At 39.7% G+C, this 20,607-nt stretch overlaps 1 protein-coding gene across 8 annotated transcripts in view; it reads left to right on the plus strand.

Annotated features, from left to right (window-relative positions):
- The window catches only part of CEP89 (centrosomal protein 89), an 84,907-nt gene that overhangs the window by 25,471 nt on the left and 38,829 nt on the right, over positions 1 to 20,607 (plus strand). For 7 of the 8 annotated variants that reach the window (XR_012126663.1, XM_073225901.1, XM_073225903.1 and 4 more), the window contains 7 exons: positions 160 to 262; positions 6,040 to 6,068; positions 7,019 to 7,061; positions 9,321 to 9,539; positions 10,669 to 10,814; positions 14,852 to 14,902; positions 15,160 to 15,243. Coding sequence is in view for 7 of the 8 variants with exons in the window: in XM_073225901.1 (XP_073082002.1) it covers positions 160 to 262; positions 6,040 to 6,068; positions 7,019 to 7,061; positions 9,321 to 9,539; positions 10,669 to 10,814; positions 14,852 to 14,902; positions 15,160 to 15,243 (675 nt within the window). In the remaining variant the exon portion in view is untranslated. The remainder of the gene's footprint in view (positions 1 to 159; positions 263 to 6,039; positions 6,069 to 7,018; positions 7,062 to 9,320; positions 9,540 to 10,668; positions 10,815 to 14,851; positions 14,903 to 15,159; positions 15,244 to 20,607) is intronic. The other variant, XM_073225902.1, reaches the window with a different exon arrangement.

A 20,607-nucleotide genomic window follows, 5' to 3' on the forward strand; every position in this document is an offset into this window, starting at 1 on the left:
TTTATCCAGCTCCGCAGGGTGTACCCCTTTTGCGTATTGGAGAGGGAGGCAGGCAGCAGTGGAGAAGGTAAGGAATAAGGCATCTGAGTTTGTTAGGAGGAAATTTGACACAAATAGCATTTATCACATGTTTATTCTTTTCTCTTTCATAACAAAAAGGTTCCATTGTCACATGAGGTGGACAGTGAAAATGAGGAAAATATTTCTGAGCAAGATGGGTTTCCAGGCTCGCCTCTTACACCACAGCCTACACAAGAAAAAGGTAAAAAAAAATTTTAAGTCTGAAAGCATTTTGAGGCAATAAATATCGGTTAGTTTGGAGGAAAATATATAGCCATTGCTCCTTTATACTGTGTTTCCATGATTATAAATAGGACTCTTCCTGAATTTTGTTTTCACTGGAGATAAGTTATTACACCATCCATTGCCTGGATGTTAGGATGTCTTTGGAGTACAAGCTGCTTCCTTTGGAGTCCATTCTGTCGGTGGTCAGCCATGGGAGGATATGTGGGGAAGAGGGTTGTGGCTCAGGCTCTGCAGCTCTGCAGGTGCCTCCCCTTCTGCTCCCGTGCCTGGTGTCACCCGGGACTGGAGCGGAGTGGTCTCCACGGAGAGCGTGAGGGAGCTTAGCTGTCCTGTTCCCCAGGCTATCTCCAGTGCCAGGAGCAGGGCCTGGCCACAGTGGGCCATCACTAAAGCTTTGTTGGATGAATGAGTGCATGGACATGTTTATACTACAACTCTAACCACATCTCCAACTGTCTTTGTCTCCTCTGTTTAGCACAGAGAGAGTATTCAGTGCATCATAGCAAAGGTAGGGAAGAGTATTCACTTTACTGTGAGGTGGCTTATGTTTGAGAAGTGAGAAAGAGAGCCTGTCATACAGTGGACACGAGTAACTGCTTTATCAGGACCCTCAGAGTCGTTTGGGCTCAAAGACACTGTCACATAAATCAATTCCTAAGGTGACTGGAAAACAGAATGCCAGCCTAGTAATAGTTCATTCAGAAAATGCCAGTTGGTTAGATGGCATATTTTATCCCTATGGAAAAACCTATTCAAATATTAAATTCATGAGGAAACCATATCTTTTAATTATAGAAGTAATAATTTCTCACAGTAAAAAAAAAAAAAGAAGAATTATATAAACACACATAGGTGTATTCCCCTAGTTAATTTTAGTAATTTAGAATGTGTGTGTATAAAATACACATTTTGTTACCTACCTTTTTAAAATTATTATGACATCCTTAATACCTCCCTGTGTTCATACATGTCCATCCATTTTCTGACATCTTTGTTGCTTGTGGCCTGATGTGTCGTTTATCAGTCAGAATCCAGTCAGGAGACAGAAAGCATATGGTGATTTGAACAGGGAAGGTTTACTATAAGGAATTACTAACTATAACAGAATTGCCAACTAAGAGGCGGATAGAAGTCTCAAGAATACAGGAATAGAGGATCTAGGGAGCAGTCACCCCTCTACAGCTAACAGAGCAACCAAGGGAAGAAACGTTTGGAGAATCACCCAAGGCTGAGATGCACACATTGGCGAGGGTGCAGCTGAGGCCTGCTGGCTGCTGGAGTGGTTAGCTGTGTTGAGCTAAAGAGCTCCCTGGAAATCTGTCCTATGCAGGGGAGTGCCAGGAGAAGCCACCCATGGGGAAGTGCTATCCACTTAGAATAAAAGGGATGGAGGGAGGAAGGGAGGGAGGGAGCCAGCCTCTGGCTCAAGGACCCCAAGCCCCTTCCTCGTCTGGTCTCCAGCACTCTCTATTGATAAAGCTTATTGTGCGACCTGCACAGAGTGGAAAACTGCCCTAACTCTGGCCTGGGGGCAGGGGGGAGGGTGTTGGTGCCAAGAGGCCGGATGGCAGTGGTGACTGATTGGTGTGGTGACGTGGTCTTGAAACAGATGGTGACTGGGAGGCAGTGTGGCTCCTGCTGTGGGTGTCAGCTGTGGGGTTAAAAGCCCCTGGACACTTCTGAAAAAAGCCCCCATGTCTCTCCCCTCCACCCCCAGATTCTAATTTGGTGGCTCTAGGCTAAGGGCCAGAGATCTATATTTTTTTTTTTTTTTTTTTTTTTTTTTTTTTTTTTTTGAGAGGGCATCTCTCATATTTATTGATCAAATGGTTGTTAACAACAATAAAATTCAGTATAGGGGGGTCAATGCTCAATGTACAATCATTAATCCATCTCAAGCCTAATTCTCATCAGTCTCCAATCTTCTGAAGCATAACGAACAAGTTCTTACATGGTGAACGAATTCTTACAGAGTGAATAAATTCTTACATGGTGAACAGTACAAGGGCAGTCATCACAGAAACTTTCGGTTTTGATCATGCAATATGACCTATAAACCATCAGGTCAAATATGAATATTCATTTGATTTTTGTACTTGATTTATATGTTGATCCCACATTTCTCCTATTATTATTATTATTTTTATTTTTAATAAAATGCGGAAGTGGTAGGTAGATGCAAGATAAAGGTAGAAAACATAGTTTAGTGCTGTAAGAAGGCAAATGTAGATGATCAGATGATCAGGTGTGTGCCTATGGACTAAGTATTAATCCAGGCTAGACAAGGGCAGCAAAACATCCACGGATGCAGAAGATTTCTCTCAAAGCAGGGGGGGTGAGGTTCTGAGCCTCACCTCTGTTGATCCCCAAATTCTCACCTGATGGCCCCCCTGCGACTGTGCCTGTCTTAGGTTGTTCCTCCCTTGAGGAATCTTACCCGCAGAGATCTATATTTTTAAGGAGCATTTTGGGGAGTCTGAATGTGGGTGATCCTTGGACAATGCTTGAGAAGCTGTGGCTTTTAGTGGTCAGGTTCAAGACCCACTTCCTCGTTATGAGAGGCTTGGCTGAGTTACTTAACCCTGCTTCTGCCCAGTGCACCACTTGTCAGATTATTGCAAGGATTACATTCAGTCCTATGTGTGAAGCACAGCACCCTCCATAAATGCCAGCTGATAATTACTTTCTAAAGCTGAAGCCATCAATCTGCGAGAGTGGTGTGCCACCCTGCACCCTAGGGACACCTGGCCGAGAAGACCAGGCCCCGAAGTCCTTTGGTCGAGGACCCAGGCCCTTGGTCGGAGCTGCCCAATACCTGCTCATGGATGTCATCCCTCCTCCATTCTTTGATCCCACCAGAGCCATCCCTCTGGTGCTTTCACTTTTTCCTCCACAGCCAAATTTGTCAGAAGACAATCTCTCCACACCTCCTCCCTTCTCTCTTCTGTCAATGTCTCCTCAACGCACTCCAGTCTGGCTCTGCCTCTCTCGCTCTCCCAGACCAGTGACCTCCGTACTGGACAACCCTGTGGCTGGTGTTCTGGCTCTGCCTTTTCTGATTGCTTGGCACTCTTCTGCACAGATGATTGCTCCTGCCACCTTGAAAGCCATTTCTCCCCTGGCTTCATGACATCTCACTCTCCTTGTTTCTTCTCGCCTCTTGGGTGTCCCTTCATCTCCTTTGCAGGCTCATCTTCCTCTACCTGCCCGTTAAATGTTCGGGTTCTCCAAGGCCAGTCGAGGCCCTTTTTTCTACTCTCCTAAGCCATCACACCCTGCCTCCTGCTTCTAGTATACTGTTTATTGTTTTTATGCCCAGGTTTCTTCTCCCAGCTTATGACCCTATATAGCCAATTGCCTGCTATTTTATTCTGTTCATTCATTCACTCAGCCATCGCACATACAATGGAGGACCCACTATGTTCAGGCACTATGGTCGCGGCCAGAGATTTTCAAAACATGAATCAGGTAGTGTTCCCATGTGCTTCCCAGGTATCTCCATGCCCTTTTTATATAGATCTCTTCAGTGGTTTCCCATAGTCTACAAGACCTGCTGGCCCTGCCCCTGCTGACCATTCCTAGCCACTCTGGTGTTCTCTTACTTCCTCAACTGCGTGATGTTCCCTCCTTCCACTGGGCCTTTGTCTGTGCTATTCTCCCTCCCTACCAACTAATGGCTATTGTATATAGATATGTGGAAGAGGTGGGAGGTGGGGTTATGTGTATGTTCAAATTTTTATGTTTTTTATGGTCAGTTATATCTGAAAGGAAACCTACCCACTTGATAACCCATGGTTACCTCTTGGGAGGGGAAAGGTTCAGAGGATTACGTTCATGGGGGAGTTTTGATTAATCAGTGTTACTAGAATTTTTGAGGGCAAGAATGTGTTCATGTAGTGTGAATTTGCTTTCCATAAAGATTAGGATAGTATCTAGCATGGCATCTTGTATGCCGTAGGATGCCCAATTTTTAGATTTTACTTATTTCATTTATTTACTTTTATTTTATATTTATTTTATTTGTTATTTTAATAGTTTACAACACTTGCCTGTGCAGTTTACAGCACTTGCCTATTGTAAAAATGAGAAGGGTGAGAACTCTAGAAGTCTCTTGAGAAATGATAAATGAGAAAATGAACTGCATATCCTCTAAGTACCAAACTGGACCTTGAGTGATGTGAATTGTGAGTTTAATCATCATCAAGTTCTTTTTCTGAAAAGTTGATGACTAAGATAAAATAGAGATGATTATTTTCTTTGGGAAAATAAGTGAATTAACCTTTAAGAATTTTTCGTGATTATTTTCAAGTGTGCTCAAAAGTAAAGACTAGTAAAATGAACTCCCATGTACACATCACCCTTCTACAGATGTTACCATTCTTCTTCACTGGATCCCTTGCCCCTCCCCAGCTTTATTTTGTGAAGAATTAAAGGGAGACTTAGAAGATTGCATTTCTTATGAAAGCAGTAGATCAAAAGCATTGGAAGATACCAATTTAAGACTATCGTAAAAGAGTTATTAAAAATGAAAATTATTTCTTTTTATTATCAGTTTAAATATTTGTTTATCAGAAATTTATTCATCACCTACTATGTGTCAGAGATGATGGAGTCATGGGCCCTTCCCCTCATCTTCCAGGGGTGGGGGAGGATGTGCAGCTGGTAGACTATGTCTGGGGTGCTGAGGATGACAGTGGAGGTGGGCACAAAGGTCAGGAGAGCAGGTAACACTGCCTGCCTATTACAGGAGTTGGCAGGGAAAGGAGATTTCATTAGGCTGGACTCAAGACAATCCAGGCAGGGTCTCATCCAGCGCCCCAATCCAGGCTGCCCAGGAAATTTGATCAGAAGTAGTTGGATTAAAAATTGTGGATCAAAGTGGCTTTTGGGCAAAAATAAGCTCTTCAGAGATTCGTTGTTCAAGCGTTAGTAAGTGTAATGAACCAGCAAGTAGATTTACAATTTTGTGAGTATCTTTAAGCATTTTTGTTGCTTTTCCTGAATTCTGTAGGGTTTTTTTTTTCTGTTTTTTGCACATTTGTTTCTAACTTATTTTCAGCTAGTTATTTCTGCTCTGCAAATTAATCGTACAAAGTAAAAAGCAACCACCTTTTAAAAAGGTGCAAGTCTAACTTTTCACTACAACAAAGGATACAGGCAAGCTGGGGCATCAGATCATTCCCTTCATGCAGTACCTCAATCCCAAACGTGTGTTTGTAAATTAAAAATGAACACAGTAAGTGGGCAAGATTTGTTTTCATCTGTATTGCTGAGGCAGTTTGCTTCAACAAACAAATATTTTTCTGACCAAATCAGATGCTACTTGCAGGCATGGTATGCAGAGAGGAGTTAAGCCTTAGCCTATTTGGGGCCTTGCAGGTAGATGGTGTGGAGAGAGCCTGGGGATGGAACAGTGTTGGAGAGGTGGGAAAGAGCCCTGCACGGGAAGGGCTCAGAGTCCCACTGAGGAGTTTGGCCTTGGTTCTGCAACATGTGAGCCACTAATGGTGTCCAGGACTGAGCAGGGTAGAGAGATGAGCTGTGCAGAGTCAGGCTCCCTGCCCTGGCTCCGCAACAGCTCGGGGACCCTGTGAAGGCTGCGTCCAGACCGGGCCTTGTTTAGCTCATCTAACATGAGTAGAAGGTGAGTTCGCTCCTATGAAGGTACTCTTATGAATTGTCAGATGTTTTTATGTGCTTCACGAAGTTTTCTTTCTCTTTTTTTCTAATCAGATGATAAACATTCTGTTCTGAATTTAAAGGTAAGATTAGTTTTTAAAAAACTGATTTTCACAATAAATAGAATTTCCACCATAATTTTTAAGCAACTTTTGTGATTTGTGGGGAAAAAACTTCCCTTAAGAGTTCTGTCCCATTGAATGTTTCTTTTTAAATACCTCTAAAATATATTTTTTAATAGTTTTAAAAACTCATGTTTTTCATAGTTTAAAAATGAATGTAATGTATTGAGAAGTTATATAATTTGTACCTATGTAATTTGTAGAATGAATAGACAAATTTGCAAACATGGAGATAGTTCTAATTTAAGTTTTTAGTTCTGCATTGTCATAGGAATATAAAAAAGATTTCTCAGTAGAGTTAATTGATAACTTCATCTACTTTTTTAGTGGCAGTTAGAAACTTACTCTGATGTGTAACTGAAAAATGAACCGAAGTCCAAAGCCTTCATTTCCTCTTAAGTTTTGGATTGAAAAGGAAGATCTTACATTCTTTTCTCGATTTTACACGCTTTGGCAACATGCTTCTCTGTATTTCTGGGGTCTTTTTGCATGTGCACAGAACAGTCTGGGTTGGAATCTGCTTTGTGCATCTCTGCTCAGCACTTGGCAGTCATTAAAGTCACATGCTTTAGGATGTGAACTGACAGCATGTCACTCATGGGACCTGCATATAAAGACATGGTGACTGAATTCATGGGCAAAAACGTGGGAAGAAGGCTTGAACAGGACTTCCCTACTGCCTCAGAGAACTCACTGCGAGGGAAGGGAAGACCCTTAAGGATTAAGATTCAGTGAAAAGAAACAGTAGGTATTAACATTTCTAAAGCTAAAACAAAGAACTGTAAAGCCAAAATGAAGAAAAAAAGTGTGCTTAAAAATTCAGTATATAATGACTTAGATGCTCCTGCCAGTCTACATTTAGAATATGCTAAGACTCTTAATTCATTACTCTCATGTTTTTTCTCCCCTAGGATGAAAAGCCACCATTACATGAAAAACCTCCACCCTGCCCAGGTATTTGTCTTTAGAATTTTTGTTATAATTGAAAAACCTGTTGTTTTAGAGAATACCCAGAATAATCTTACCCAAAATAAAGGTCATATTCTTTTCCCTGTAAAGGCTGTTGCTTCTGTCTTATTACTGAAATTGTGAACTTCCCCCTTTGCCTTAAAAGAAAAGTCCAAACATTGGATAGTAGACATTTGTCTCCTTGGGATGTGCTCAGATCCTGGGGAGCCAGGGTGGGTATCTGCAAATGGGGGCTCTGCTTGGGACTGGAGACAAATTGACAGGCTTAGAGATACCTTCTGGGGTCTCTCCCCTGTATAGTTGTGGGAACTTCACTAGCTCCCAATGGGGACCTTGTAATTTTTGCCTGTTATGCCTCCATTACTAGTCTGAAAATCCTACTGAGTGTCAAGAGTTCTGAGTCTATCCCCCATGTCGGATTGACTTTATTTTCTATGTCGCCGATTTTAGTGCTGTTTTCTGGGGTAGTGCTATGGCTCTGACATCTAACCCACCAGTTTTCTTCATTGTATGGATTCTGCTGCTCAGCCCATCCTTTGAATTTGTGTTACTAATTAGACTTTTCATCTACATTTCTATGAAATGTTGATAAGCATCTCTCTAAGAATCAAACTATACTCCCTCTAAAATCTTGTAGTTTGTGCTTCTGCCCTTTTGTCCTCTGTTATTTGACTTTGATGCCTCCCTTAGTTCAGAACTTGATGGATCTTGGTGTTGTGTCTCGTTTGGTCCTTGGGAGTCCCTCTTGGTCTGCCTGGGGATGCTGTATCTGCTTACTGCAGGCTTCTTGGGGAAACCACTGGGCTGTCAGGCATATAGCCTATCTCCAGTGATAATGGTGTGGAGTCCTTCTTCATCTTGGGTTTCTCCAGGCCCCCTGGGCCTGCAGGCCTCTGGACCTCAGGGTCCTTATATACTGCCTGGTGACGGACACGCATCTCTGCTGTTGGCTACCTGGCTCAGAGGGTTTGAGCCCTTGATACTCCCATCTGATGCTCCTGACACTTCATCCTTTCTAGGTTTCTCTAATCTTTTCTAGGCCACTTTGTGTGCCCACTACCTGCCAGCACAAGGCATATCCCTGGAAGCACTCTTTCCTTTTGTAGCTGATCTCCCCTGGCATGATGTAGGCTGCAGCTTCCATCTTCCATCTGATCTCAAATGTTTTCTCTCTGGGGTTCTTCATGGTTATCCTCTTGTTTTTAGTGTAGCTGTGGAGTTACTAATTTCTTAGACTTTTCTTTGATGTTCTAGGGGTTGGACATGTATGTATAAGGTATCAGGAGAGACTATCTGGAGCCACTTGTCCTTTCGCTAGCCCTTTCTCTCTGCTGAGCTGTGTGCTAAATTGATTGCTTGGAGCCAACAGCCCATCCACCCTTGTCTGCCACAGAAGATCTGCTTCTGCCTTTACTTCCATTCAGAGGCTGCCGTGGCCAGGAACCCTTTGTAGTCCTCACCTTTGACTGCTGTGAGTACATCTCCCCAGGGAATATCGCTCTCTGTTTTCCTCCAGTCTTTCTTGCTACTCCTTCTTAAAATCCCATGTGATCTCTGGTTTTCTCCTCTCCCTGGTGCCTTCAGGTCCTGCCCACATGCTAATGACTCCTCACTCTCTCCAGCCAAAGCTGCCTTCACAGCTTTGCATCTGTGTCATAAACTGAGTTTAACTTCCCCTGCACAATTGTATTACTTGTCTGGCTAAGTATCTTCCAAACCATTATCTTAGTGTTCATCCTTGATTCATTACTCCCTCATGTTCACACCTGGTCAGCCATTGAGTCCTGTCATCTTCCTGTCATCTGTCCCTTCCTCTCTGTCCCCACTCTAGGAGCCTCCAGAGAGAGCCTCCTTGCCTTTGGGCTAGGCTTGATTCCAGTTCACTGTCTTCACTGCTGACCTCAGAGATTCATCTGAAAGTAGAGCCTTTTCCTTTTCATACCTCTACCTAAAAGCCTTGGCTCCTGGGGTCCTGCAGGATAAAACCTCCACTCGGCCTACTATGAGATGAAACGGCCTCCCTCAGCTCCTGCCTACCCTCCTGTCACCTTGCTGCCTGTGGCCCACTGCAGTCATGACAGACCACTCACTGTTTCCTACACAGGCCCTTTGTAAAGGCTCTTTGTAAAAAACATATGGAGAACATAGCACAAGGTCTGACAGGGTTTCTGAAATAAAATCTCCTGTAATTTTTATGTAAAATTATAAATATCTATTTTAAACTTTTTCCCTATACTGTTTCAGATGTAACTGGTAGAATACGTCAAAAGTGTATAGATATAACCAAAGAAAAGATTGAGGAATTAAAAGAAGAAAATTTACATCTAAACAATACAAATCAAACCCTTACCCTAGAACTTAATATAATAAAACAATCAATGAAAGAGCTACAATTAAAACTTAAAAGAATGGAAAAAGAAAATGGAAAGCTGAAAGAGGCTGACAAAGCATCCTCTCAAGAAGGTGGGGACCTTTTTATTAAAAGACCAAACAAGAATTCACTAATTTTTAAATTTATGTTGAAAGTATTTTATGTTGCAGTATTTGTTGATATTAATGTTGTTGACATTTTGTATTTAAGTTTCTTTCATTAATATCCTTATACTTGTTGAAATTTGATTTCCTCTGCTGTATCATTATTATCCTAAAGAAATTCTAATACTACTTTTGGTTCTTGATGTCTAGCATAGTATCTTACATATATTTCATATAGTTTTTATCCCCATGAGCAGCATGTAAAAGTGCCTTTTTAGCCACATTCTTACCAGTGATGAAGATTGTACTTCCTTGATGACTTGATAAGCAAAAAAATCCCATTTTAATTAATTTTACTATTGATGAGCTTGAATATTTTTTCCGTATCTTTTGCAAGTCTTTCATAAATTTGTCCATTTTAAATTGAGACACTGGTTTTTCTTACTGACTTATAGGAGCTCTTTACATGCTATGGATTTTAGCCCTTTGTCATATTATATTTTCTCAGTTGATAATTCAGTTAAATCTATTTTTCTTTTATGACTTAAGCCCTTGGCATCAAGTCCTTTTTAATTGTAAGGTTATATAAAGGTTCACTAATGTTTTCTCTACACATTTATCTGTTTATATAAGTCTAATATAATGGCCTTAAGTAAGGTGTTTTATTTTTCTTTATACAGATCCTGCATATTTCTTGTTGTAGACACATTTATTTCTAGATATTTCATATTATCAGTGCTATTACTTTGTGGGGTCTATTTTTCTGTTATGCTTTCTAATAGGACATTACTATTATATAGAAAGTTTATTCTAATGAATTTTCCCATTCTATATGATTTTTAAGGCATATACTTTTATATCATCTGAAATGATGACATTTCCTTTCCAATCTAAAAGTTGTATTTTACTTAATTATACATGCAAAACTTCAACAAACTTCCAAAACACTGTTGACTCTTCAATGTTGAAAAAATAACTTTTATTCATTTATATCTATATATCTGTATGTCACTACCTCTGTGAGCCTAAAGGGGAAGAAAGGGCAGATGGTTAGCAATTTATACAAAACTTGATCAATTTGATACAAGTTCTTGTAATACTAAAATTTTTTTTTCAGTAGTGGGTGCACCTGAATTACTTTATTTAAGAAAACAAGCTCAAGAACTGGTGGATGAAAATAATGGGCTGAAAATGACTGTCCATCATTTGAATGTGGAACTGAGTAGATATCAAACAAAATTCAGGCATTTATCCAAGGAAGAGGTAATGGTTTCCAATTAAAAAAAACAGTTTTCTGATTTTTTTTTAGCTTTTACAGTGGAATTGATATCTAATACTGAGGGGTTCATATTTATCATAATATGTCATAAAAAAATAGATCCAAAGCAGTCTTTCTGGGGACCCTTCTATTTGCTCCCTCCATCTTTTTTCTTCCTTACTCCCTTCCCTCCTCTCTTTCTCAAAACAAAGGAAATAAAGGTTTTTTGTAAAAAAAAAAATTGGGACAGCACAGTAATATATAAATAAGGGAGTAAAAGTCCGTGTTGGGTTCCCCATTCTGTCTTGTTCCTCAGTGTTATAGCTGTGTTTGTCCGTGCACAGACTTTGAAAGGAAGCAGACTAGTTTTTACAGGCCTCCAAATCACCTAGCTCTCAAAAAAACTCACAAGTCCCATAAGACAATAGTAAACAAAGAGCAGTTTCTAAATAGGCATAAGAGCACCCCTCCGTGGCTATACACCTAGGTTCAGTGCAGAGGGAGCAGGCAAAAACCCCCATTTTCCACTTTTTTCCTGGAAGAGATTTGACAGCATAGTTTCTCAGCTGCTGCCTGAAGGTCTGGCTTCTAATCAGCTTGCATCTAGGTGCTGACTGCAGTAGTCCCCTTTGGGACACTGACAGCTCTTTATATACCCTCCATTACTGGGACCACTGAGAGCATAGAACAGCAGCTTGGACAATGAAAAGTTTGAGAGGCAGCCAGGAGCTTGGGCCAAGCTAATTGAAGAGGCTCATCTCCTTATACAAGACCAGTTTCTCAAAACGGGGGCAGATGACTGTTTTTTCTGAAATGCAGAAACCAACACAGAGAATCAAGAAAAATGAGGAAAAAAGGGAACATATTCCAAGCAAAAGGACAAGATAAATTTCCAAAAACCAATCTTAATGAAGTACAGATAAGGGATTAACTCAATAGAGAGTTCAAAGTGGGAGTCATAAAGATGCTCACCAAGGTCAGGAGAGTGTGAACAAACTGAGAATTTTGTCAAAGAAATAGAAAATAATAAAAAGTAGCAAACAAATCGTAGAGCTGAAGACTATAATATCTGAACTGAAAAATTCAAGAGGAGTTTAGTAACAGAATAGAGCAAGCAGAAGAAAGGGTCAGTGAATTTGAAGGCAAAACAGTAAAATTTATCCAATCAGAAGAGCAAAAAAGAAAAAAGAAGGAAAAAGAGTGAAGATAGCTTAAGGGACACCATTAAATAGATTACAGAGAGTTACAAATAAGATGAGCCCAGTGACACCTTATCAAACAAAACACATAATTGTCAGAAGTCAAAGATAAGAAGAGAATCTTAAAAGCTGCAAGAGAATGACTTGTTATATACAATAGAGGGCCCTACCTACCCACCCATAAGACTGTCAGCAGATTTTTCAGCAGAAACTGTAGGCCAGAAGGGAGTGGTACAATATATTCAAAGTGCTTATATATTCAGAAGGGAGTGGCACAATATATTCAGAGAAAAAACTGCCAACTAGGAATAATATTCCTGGCAAAGTTGTCCTTCAAAATTAGAGAAATAAAGGGTTTTCCATACAAACAAAAACTGAAGGAGTTTATTACCACAAAACTGGCCTTACCAGAAATGTTAAAGGGACTTCTCTAAGCTAAAAAGAAAAGGCACTAATTAGTAATAAGAAAACATATAAAGAACTAATAAGTTAACACAATAAATTCACAGAATATAAAATCAATATACAAAAATAGTTGTGTTTCTATATACTAACAACAGACTATTGAAAAAATAAATTAAGAAAATAATCCCATTTATAACAGCATCAAAAAGAATAAAATACTCAATAAATTTACTAAGGAGGTATAATATCTGTACACCAAAAACTACAAAACATTGATGAAGAAACTGAAGACACAAATGTGAAGATAATCTATATTCATGGCTTAGAAGAATTAATAGTTAAAAGTCCATACTGTCTAAAGCAATCTACAGATTCAGTGCTATCCCTACAAGATACCAATGGCATTTTTCACAGAAATTGATAAAACAGTCCTAAAAGTTGTGTGGAGTCACACAAGACCCCAAATAGCCAAAGCAGTCTTGAGAAAGAAGGACAAAGCTGGAGATATCATATCTACTGGTTTCAAGCTATATTACAAAGCTGTAGTAATCAAAACAGTATGGTATTTATATGAAAACAGACACATAGATCAATGGAACAGAATTGAGAGCCCAGAAGTGAACCCAGGCATATGTGATCAGTTTATTCTTGACAAAGGAGCCAAGAATATATTCTGGGGAAAGGATAGTCTCTTCACTAAATGGTGAGGAGAACTAGATATCCACATGCAAAAGAATGAAATTGGACCTGTGTCTTACACCATAAGCAAAAATCAACTGAGATAAGGATTTTAATGTAAGACCTGCACTGGTCTTGGCAATGAGTTTTCCGATTTGACAGCAGAAACAAAGGTAACAAAAGTAAAAATAAACCAGTGAGACTAACATCAAACTAAAAAGCTTCTGCGTAGCAAAGGAGACCATCAACAAAATGAAAAGGCAACCTTTGGAAGGAAGATTCTGCAAAATATCTGCAAACTTCATGTCCAGTAAGGGACTAACACCAGAATATACAAGAAATTCATACAACTCAGCACAAGAACAACCCAAGTTAAAAATGGGCAGAGGACCTGAATAGACATTTTTGCAAAGAAGACAGACAAATGGCCAGCTGGTATGTGAAAAGATGCTCAACATCACTATTCATCAGGGAAATGCAAATTAAAACCACAATGAGACATCACCTCATAAAACCTGTTAGCCAATCTGTTGTCAAAAAGACAAGCGATAAATGCCAGTGAGGGTGTATGGAGAAAAAGGAACCTTTGTGTACTGTTGTTAGACATGTAGATGGTACAGCCACAATGGAAAACAGTATCAAGTTCCACAAGATATTAAAAATAGAATTACCATATGATTCAGCAAGTCCACTTCTGGGTACATATCCAAAAGAAGCAAAATCACTGTCTTGAAGAGGAGTCTATACTCCTGTGTTCATTTACAGTAGTCAAAGTATGGAAGCAACCTACATGTCTGTTAGCAGGTGAATGAATAAAGAAAATGTGATCTGTATCACATGTTTTATATGCACAAATATATACACACACATACCATGGGATATTGCTTAGCCTTAAAAAAAAGTGAGATGCATACAATGATCTCATGTGACTCCTGGAATTTGGGGCAGCCCCACAGGCTTCTGATTTTCTTTTTGAAATAGGACTTAGATTAAACTTTTTAGTAACAGCTTTGATATAATTTACACATCATCCACTTCACCCATGTAAAGTTCAGTGATTTGTAGTGTATTCCCAGAATTGGGCAACCATCACCATACCTACGCATCCATCTGCATTTCCCCCCAGTACCTGCATTGGCCTTGTGAATCTACTTTCTACCTCTCTGGATTTGCCTATTCTGAATGTTCATATAAATGGTCTTCTGTGACTGACTGTTTTCATGTAGCATAATGTTAACTTTTAAAAATAAAGTTCTTGGGGTCACATGATCCAAAAAAGGCTTCCTAGGCCAGGGCCTTCTACAGGACTGTAGGTGAGCCAGTTCTCTTTAAAAAGGCTGTGGACAGGCAGGGCCAGTGACAGAGCAGGCTTCACCCCCGAAAGTGTGCCATCCGTTCTACCCTCTGCAAATTCTCCACAGCAGTCTTCCCCGATCACTCCAGCCAGATGTAATCTCTCTCTCTCTTAAACCATTGCAGACTTCTGTTAGTACCACTCTTAAGAGAATGATAACGCTCTACCCAAAAAATCTTTGTGTGAGATGACTTTTCTCTATTGGCAGACCACAAAATCCTTGAAAACAATGACTGTGTTGTAATGCCCTTAATGACTTAGTGCGTTCTCAGTGTCTGCTGAGTGAATGCATGATGAGAGGGACATTAAGGTGCACACATTAGAAAGTTTAGTTGACTAAGGAATGATTCCATCAGGGCCAGAAGCCGTTAGTTTAATTTGTCTTCACTGTGTGTTTTGTTCTTAGAGTTTAAATATCGATGGTCTCCCATCAAAAGGCCCTATACCACCCTGGTTGGTAAGTGAAAATTATGTAATTTCAGACCTGTATTTTCTGGGCTATAATTGAATACCTCTTAAAAAGCATTCCAAATCAAGTTTATATTCTTTTTTTTTTGTTGTTGTTATCATTAATCTACAATTACATGAAGAACATTATGTTTACTAGGCTCTCCCCTTCACCAAGTCCCCCCTACAAAAAGTGTATATTCTTAATTTTTTTAAAAAGTGCTGATTGTGTTTAGATGTAAGAAATATACTAACCTTCTTGTTCAGTTGGATATGAAGTACCTGTCACCCTTATTGCTGGCTTATGAAGACAGAATGAAAGAGAAGGACGAGCTCAATGCCACACTTCAGGTAGGTGGGCAGGTATCTCAGAAGGATCAGTTTTATACAAAATGAGGCCATTTCAAACTTAGAAGAGACATTTTGAAGGTAGGTATGCCCCAAATCTAGTAGGAACTCAGATACTGTTAAAGGAAGAAAGGAAGAGTATGGGGGTGGGACTCGGGGAGGAAAGAGGGAGCAAAGGACAGAGGGAAAGAAAGGAGATGTGAGGCAGGGAGTGGGTGACAGTGGAGCAGGAGGGGTGGGCTGGGATGGATGGGAGAGGTGGGAGGCATGGGGTGGTGCTGCTTTGGAAGCCCTGGTCTCAGTCTGGCAGCCCAATGTGGGCTGGCATCGTGGGCTGCAGAGGAGGTGGCAATGGGCCGCGCTCCTGTCCCCGTGCTCTGTAGCTGCAAACACCACTGTTGGGACGGTCAGTCAGATGGGAGGGTTGCAGGCCAGGGATGTTTTAGGCAAATTTAAATAGCTTCTTGTTCTGTGAAGAGCTGACCCCAGAGAAGTCCTATTACCAAGTAAGAGGTGAGGGTTTTGTCATTTCCACCTCATTCACCTCTGTTTCATGGGAAGGAATGGCTTTTGGCAGCAGAGCTCATGCTATTATACGGAAAACCAAGGCTGTATTGGGGTTGTAGATAGGTCCCAGGCCTTTCCATGCTGCATACCTCTATGTTCTTCATTTAACTGGCGAAAAAGATTTATGCAATTGGAAGGATCCAGGGAGGAAAATGTTGGTTTTTGTGGGATCACAGCTGGATAGGTCTGATAAATCACCCAGCCTGTTACGCTGTGTCACGTACATGGGCATGCAATGCAGTTTTGAGCCTTTTCTTCTGGATTTCCTGTTGAATACTTAATTGTTTAAGAGGGTTAAATAATTTTATACTAATTGATTATATATAAAGCCAAATAATTAATAAAATTACTGATTTGGTGGTCCTTCTAAAGTGGATAAGAAAACATTTTCTGTGAAGGGCCACTTAGTAAATATTTAAGGCTTTGCAGTCTATGCATTCTCTGTTTGCAGTTACTCAGCTCTGCTGTCATAGCATGAAAGCAGACACTGACAAGGTATAAATGAACGGACAGAGTTGTGTTCCATTTAAACTATTTACAAAACAGGCAACTGGCTTGTGGGCTTCAGTGTGCCTAACTCCTGTTCTGAAAAAGAGACTCCAGCCCCCATACTAACTAGCTCCTTCCCCACCATATGGGCTTTTTTATTTAAAAAACTCCAGTTTATCCTTTAAAGTCTAAACAAAGGAAAAACTACAGTGTTTACAAGCATCTCTGCTTTTTTTTCCTGCTTTTTTTTTTTTTGGTATCATTAATCTACAATTACATGAGGAACATTATGTTTACTAGGTTCCCCCCTTCACCAAGTCTCCCCCACAACCCCTATTACAGTCACTGTGTGGTTAAGATGCTGTAGAATCACTACTTGTCTTCTCTGTGTTGTACAGCCCTCCCAGTGCCTCCCCTCACATTATACATGCTAATCGTAATGCCCCCTTTTTCCCCACCCTTAGCCCTCCCTTCCCACTGGTCCTCCCCAATCCCTTTCCCTTTGGTAACTATCAGTCCCTTCTTGGTCTGCCACTGTTTTGTTCCTTCAGTTTTTTCTTTGTTCTTATGCTCCACATATGAGTGAAATAATTTGGTACTTGTCTTTCTCCACCTGGCTTATTTCACTGAGCATAATACCCTCTAGCTCCATCCATGTTGTTGCAAATGGTAGGATTTCTTTTCTTCTTATGGCTGAATAATATTCCCTTGTATATATGTACCACATCTTCTTTATCCATTCATCTACTGATGGACACTTAGGTTGCTTCCATTTCTTGGCTATTGTAAATAGTGGTGCGATAAACATAGGGGTGCATATGTCCTTTTCAAACTGGGCTGCTGTATTCTTAAGGTAAATTCCTAGAAGTGGAATTCCTGGGTCAAATGGTATTTCTGTTTTGAGCTTTTTGAAGAACCTCCATATTGCTTTCCACAATGGTTGAACTAATTTACATTCCCACCAGCAGTGTAGGAGGGTTCCCCTTTCTCCACAATCTCGCCAACATTTGTTGTTGTCTGTCTTTTGGATGGCTGCGATCCTTACTGGTGTGAGGTGGTATCTCATTGTGGTTTTAATTTGCATTTCTCTGATGACTAGCGATGTGGAGCATCTTTTCATGTGTCTGTTGGCCATCTGAATTTCCTCTTTGGAGAACTGTCTGTTCAGCTCCTCTGCCCATTTTTTAATTGGATTATTTGCTTTTTGTTTGTTGAGGTGCATGAGCTCTTTATATATTTTGGATGTCAAGCCTTCATTGGATCTATCATTTATGAATATATTCTCCCATACTGTAGGGTACCTTTTTGTTCTGTTGATGGTATCCTTTGCTGTACAGAAGCTTTTCAGCTTGATATAGTCCCACTTGTTCATTTTTGCTTTTGTTTCCCTTGCCTGGGGAGATATGTTCATGAAGAAGTCACTCATGTTTATGTCCAAGAGATTTTTGCCTATGTTTTTTTCTAAGAGTTTTATGGTTTCATGACTTACATTCAGGTCTTTAATCCATTTCAAATTTACTTTTGTGTATGGGGTTAGACAGTGATCCAGTTTCATTCTCTTACATGTAGCTGTCCAGTTTTGCCAACACTAACTGTTGAAGAGGCTGTCATTTCCCCACTGTATGTCCATGACGCCTTTATTGTATATTACTTGACCATATATGTTTGGGTTAATGTCTGGAGTCTCTATTCTGTTCCACTGGTCTGTGGCTCTGTTTTTGTGTCAGTAGCAAATTGTCTTGATTACTGTGGCTTTGTAGTAGAGCTTGAAGTTGGGGAATGAGATCCCCCCCCACTTTATTCTTCCATCTCAGGATTGCTTTGGCTATACGGGGTCTTTGGTGGTTCCATATGAATTTTTGAACTATTTGTTCCAGTTCATTGAAGAATGCTGTTGGTAATTTGATAGGGATTGCATCAAATCTGTATATTGCTTTGGGCAGGATGGCCATTTTGACGATATTAATTCTTCCTAGCCAAGAGCATGGGATGAGTTTCCATTTGTTAGTGTCCTCTTTAATTTCTCTTAAGAGTGTCTTGTAGTTTTCAGGGTAAAGGTCTTTCACTTCCTCGGTTAAGTTTATTCCTATGTATTTTATTCCTGCTCTTTTTTTTTTATTAAAGTATCATTGATAAACAATCTTTTTTTTTTAAGCTGTGATACAACACTTTTTTAAATTAAGGTATCATTGATATACAATCTTATGCAGGTTTCACATGAGTAACGTTGTGGTTTCAACATTCACCCATATTATCAAGCCCCCTGACCACCACATTGCAAGCATTGTCCATCAGCATAGTAAGATGCTATAGTCACTACTTGTCTTCTCTGTGCCATACTGCCTTCCCTTGACCTACCTATATTGTGAGTGCTTATTATAATGCCCTTAATCCCCTTCTCCCACCCTACCCAGCCTCTTCCTTTTGGTAACCGCTCGTCCCATCTCGGTGTCTATGAGTCTGCTGCTATTCTGTTCCTTCTGTTTTGCTTTGTTTTTATATTCCACAAATGAGTGAAATCATTTGGTATTTGTCTTTCTTCACCTGGCTTATTTCACTGAGCATAATAACCTCTAGATCCATCCATGTTGTTGCAAGTGGCAGGATTTTTTCTTTTTATGGCTGAATAATACTCCACTGTGTATATGTACCACATCTTCTTCATCCATTCATCTGTTGATGGACACTTAGGTTGCTTCCATATCTTGGCTATTGAAACTAGTGCAGCAATAAAGATAGGGGTACATATGTCTTTTTGGATCAGGGATCTTGATTTCTTCAGGTAAATTCCTAGGAGTGGAATTATTGGGTCAAATGGTATTTCTATTTTTTAGAGTTTTTTTTGAGGAATCTCCATATTGCTTTCTACAACAGTTGAACCAATTTAGTAGAAGTGTTCGCCTTTCTCCGCATCCTCACCAGCATTTGTTGTTTCTTGTCTTTTGGAGAGTGGCTTTCCTAACTGGTGTGAGGTGATATCTCATTGTGATTTTAATTTAGCATTTCTCTGATGTTTAGCGCTGTGGAGCATCTTTTCATGTGCCTGTTGGCCATCTGAATTTCATCTTTAGAGAAGTGTCTGTTCAGGTCCTCCGCCCATTTTGTAATTGGGTTATTTGTGTTTTGGGTGTTCAAGCATGTGAGTTCTTTATATATTTTGGATGTTAACCCCTTATCAAGTAAATCATTTATGAATATATTCTTCCATACTGTAGGGTGCCTTTTTGTTCTACTGATGGTGTTCTTTGCTGTACAGGAAGTTTTTAGTTTGATATAGATATTGTTCATTGTTTATTTTGTTTCCCTTGCCAAAGCATATATGCTCAGAAAAAAGTTGCTCATGTTTATATTCAAGAGATTTTTTCATATGTTTTCTTCTAGAAGTTTTATGGTTTCATGACTTACATTCAGGTCTTTGATCCATTTTGAGTTTACTTTTGTGTATGGAGTTAAACGGTAATCCAGTTTCATTCTCTTACATGTACTTGTCCAGTTTTCCCATCACCAGTTATTGAACAGGCCATCTTTTTCCCATTGTATATCCATGGCTCCTTTATTGTATATTAATTGACCATATATGTGTGGGTTTATTTCTAGGCTCTCTATTCTGTTTCATTGATCTATGGATCTGTTCTTGTGCTAGTACCAAATTGTTTTGATTACTGTAGCTTTGTAGTAGAGCTTGAAGTCAGGGAGCATAATCCCCCAAGCTTTGTTCTTCTTTCTCAGGATGGCTTTGGCTATTCAGGGTCTTTTTATGGTTCCATATGAATTTTAGAACTACTTGTTCTAGTTCATTGAAGAATGCTGTTAGTATTTTGATAGAGATTGCATTGAATCTAGATTGCTTTAGGCAAGATGGCCATTTTGACAATATTAATTCTTCCTGTCCATGAGCACAGGACAAATTTCCATTTATTGGTGTCTTCTTGCATTTCTCTCATGAATGTCCTGTAGTTTTTGAGTAAAGCCTTTCACCTCCTTAGTTAGGTTTATTCCTAGGTATTTTATTCTTTTGATGCAATTGTAAATGGAGTTGTTTTCCTGATTTCTCTTTCTGCTAATTCATTGTTGTATAGGTTTCTCTATATTAATTTTGTATCCTGCAACTTTGCTGAATTCAGTTATTAGTTCAAATAGTTTTTTGGTGGAGTCTTTAGGGTTTTCTATGTATAGTATCATGTCGTCTGCAAACAGTGATAGTTTAACTTCTTCGTTACCAATCTCGATGCCTTTTATTTCTTTGTGTTGTCTGATTGTTGTGGCTAGGACCTGGGTATCTTTGTCTTGTTCTTGATCTTAGAGGAAAAG

The sequence above is a fragment of the Manis javanica genome, chromosome 17 (assembly GCF_040802235.1).
Source record: "Manis javanica isolate MJ-LG chromosome 17, MJ_LKY, whole genome shotgun sequence".
NCBI lineage: Eukaryota > Metazoa > Chordata > Mammalia > Pholidota > Manidae > Manis > Manis javanica.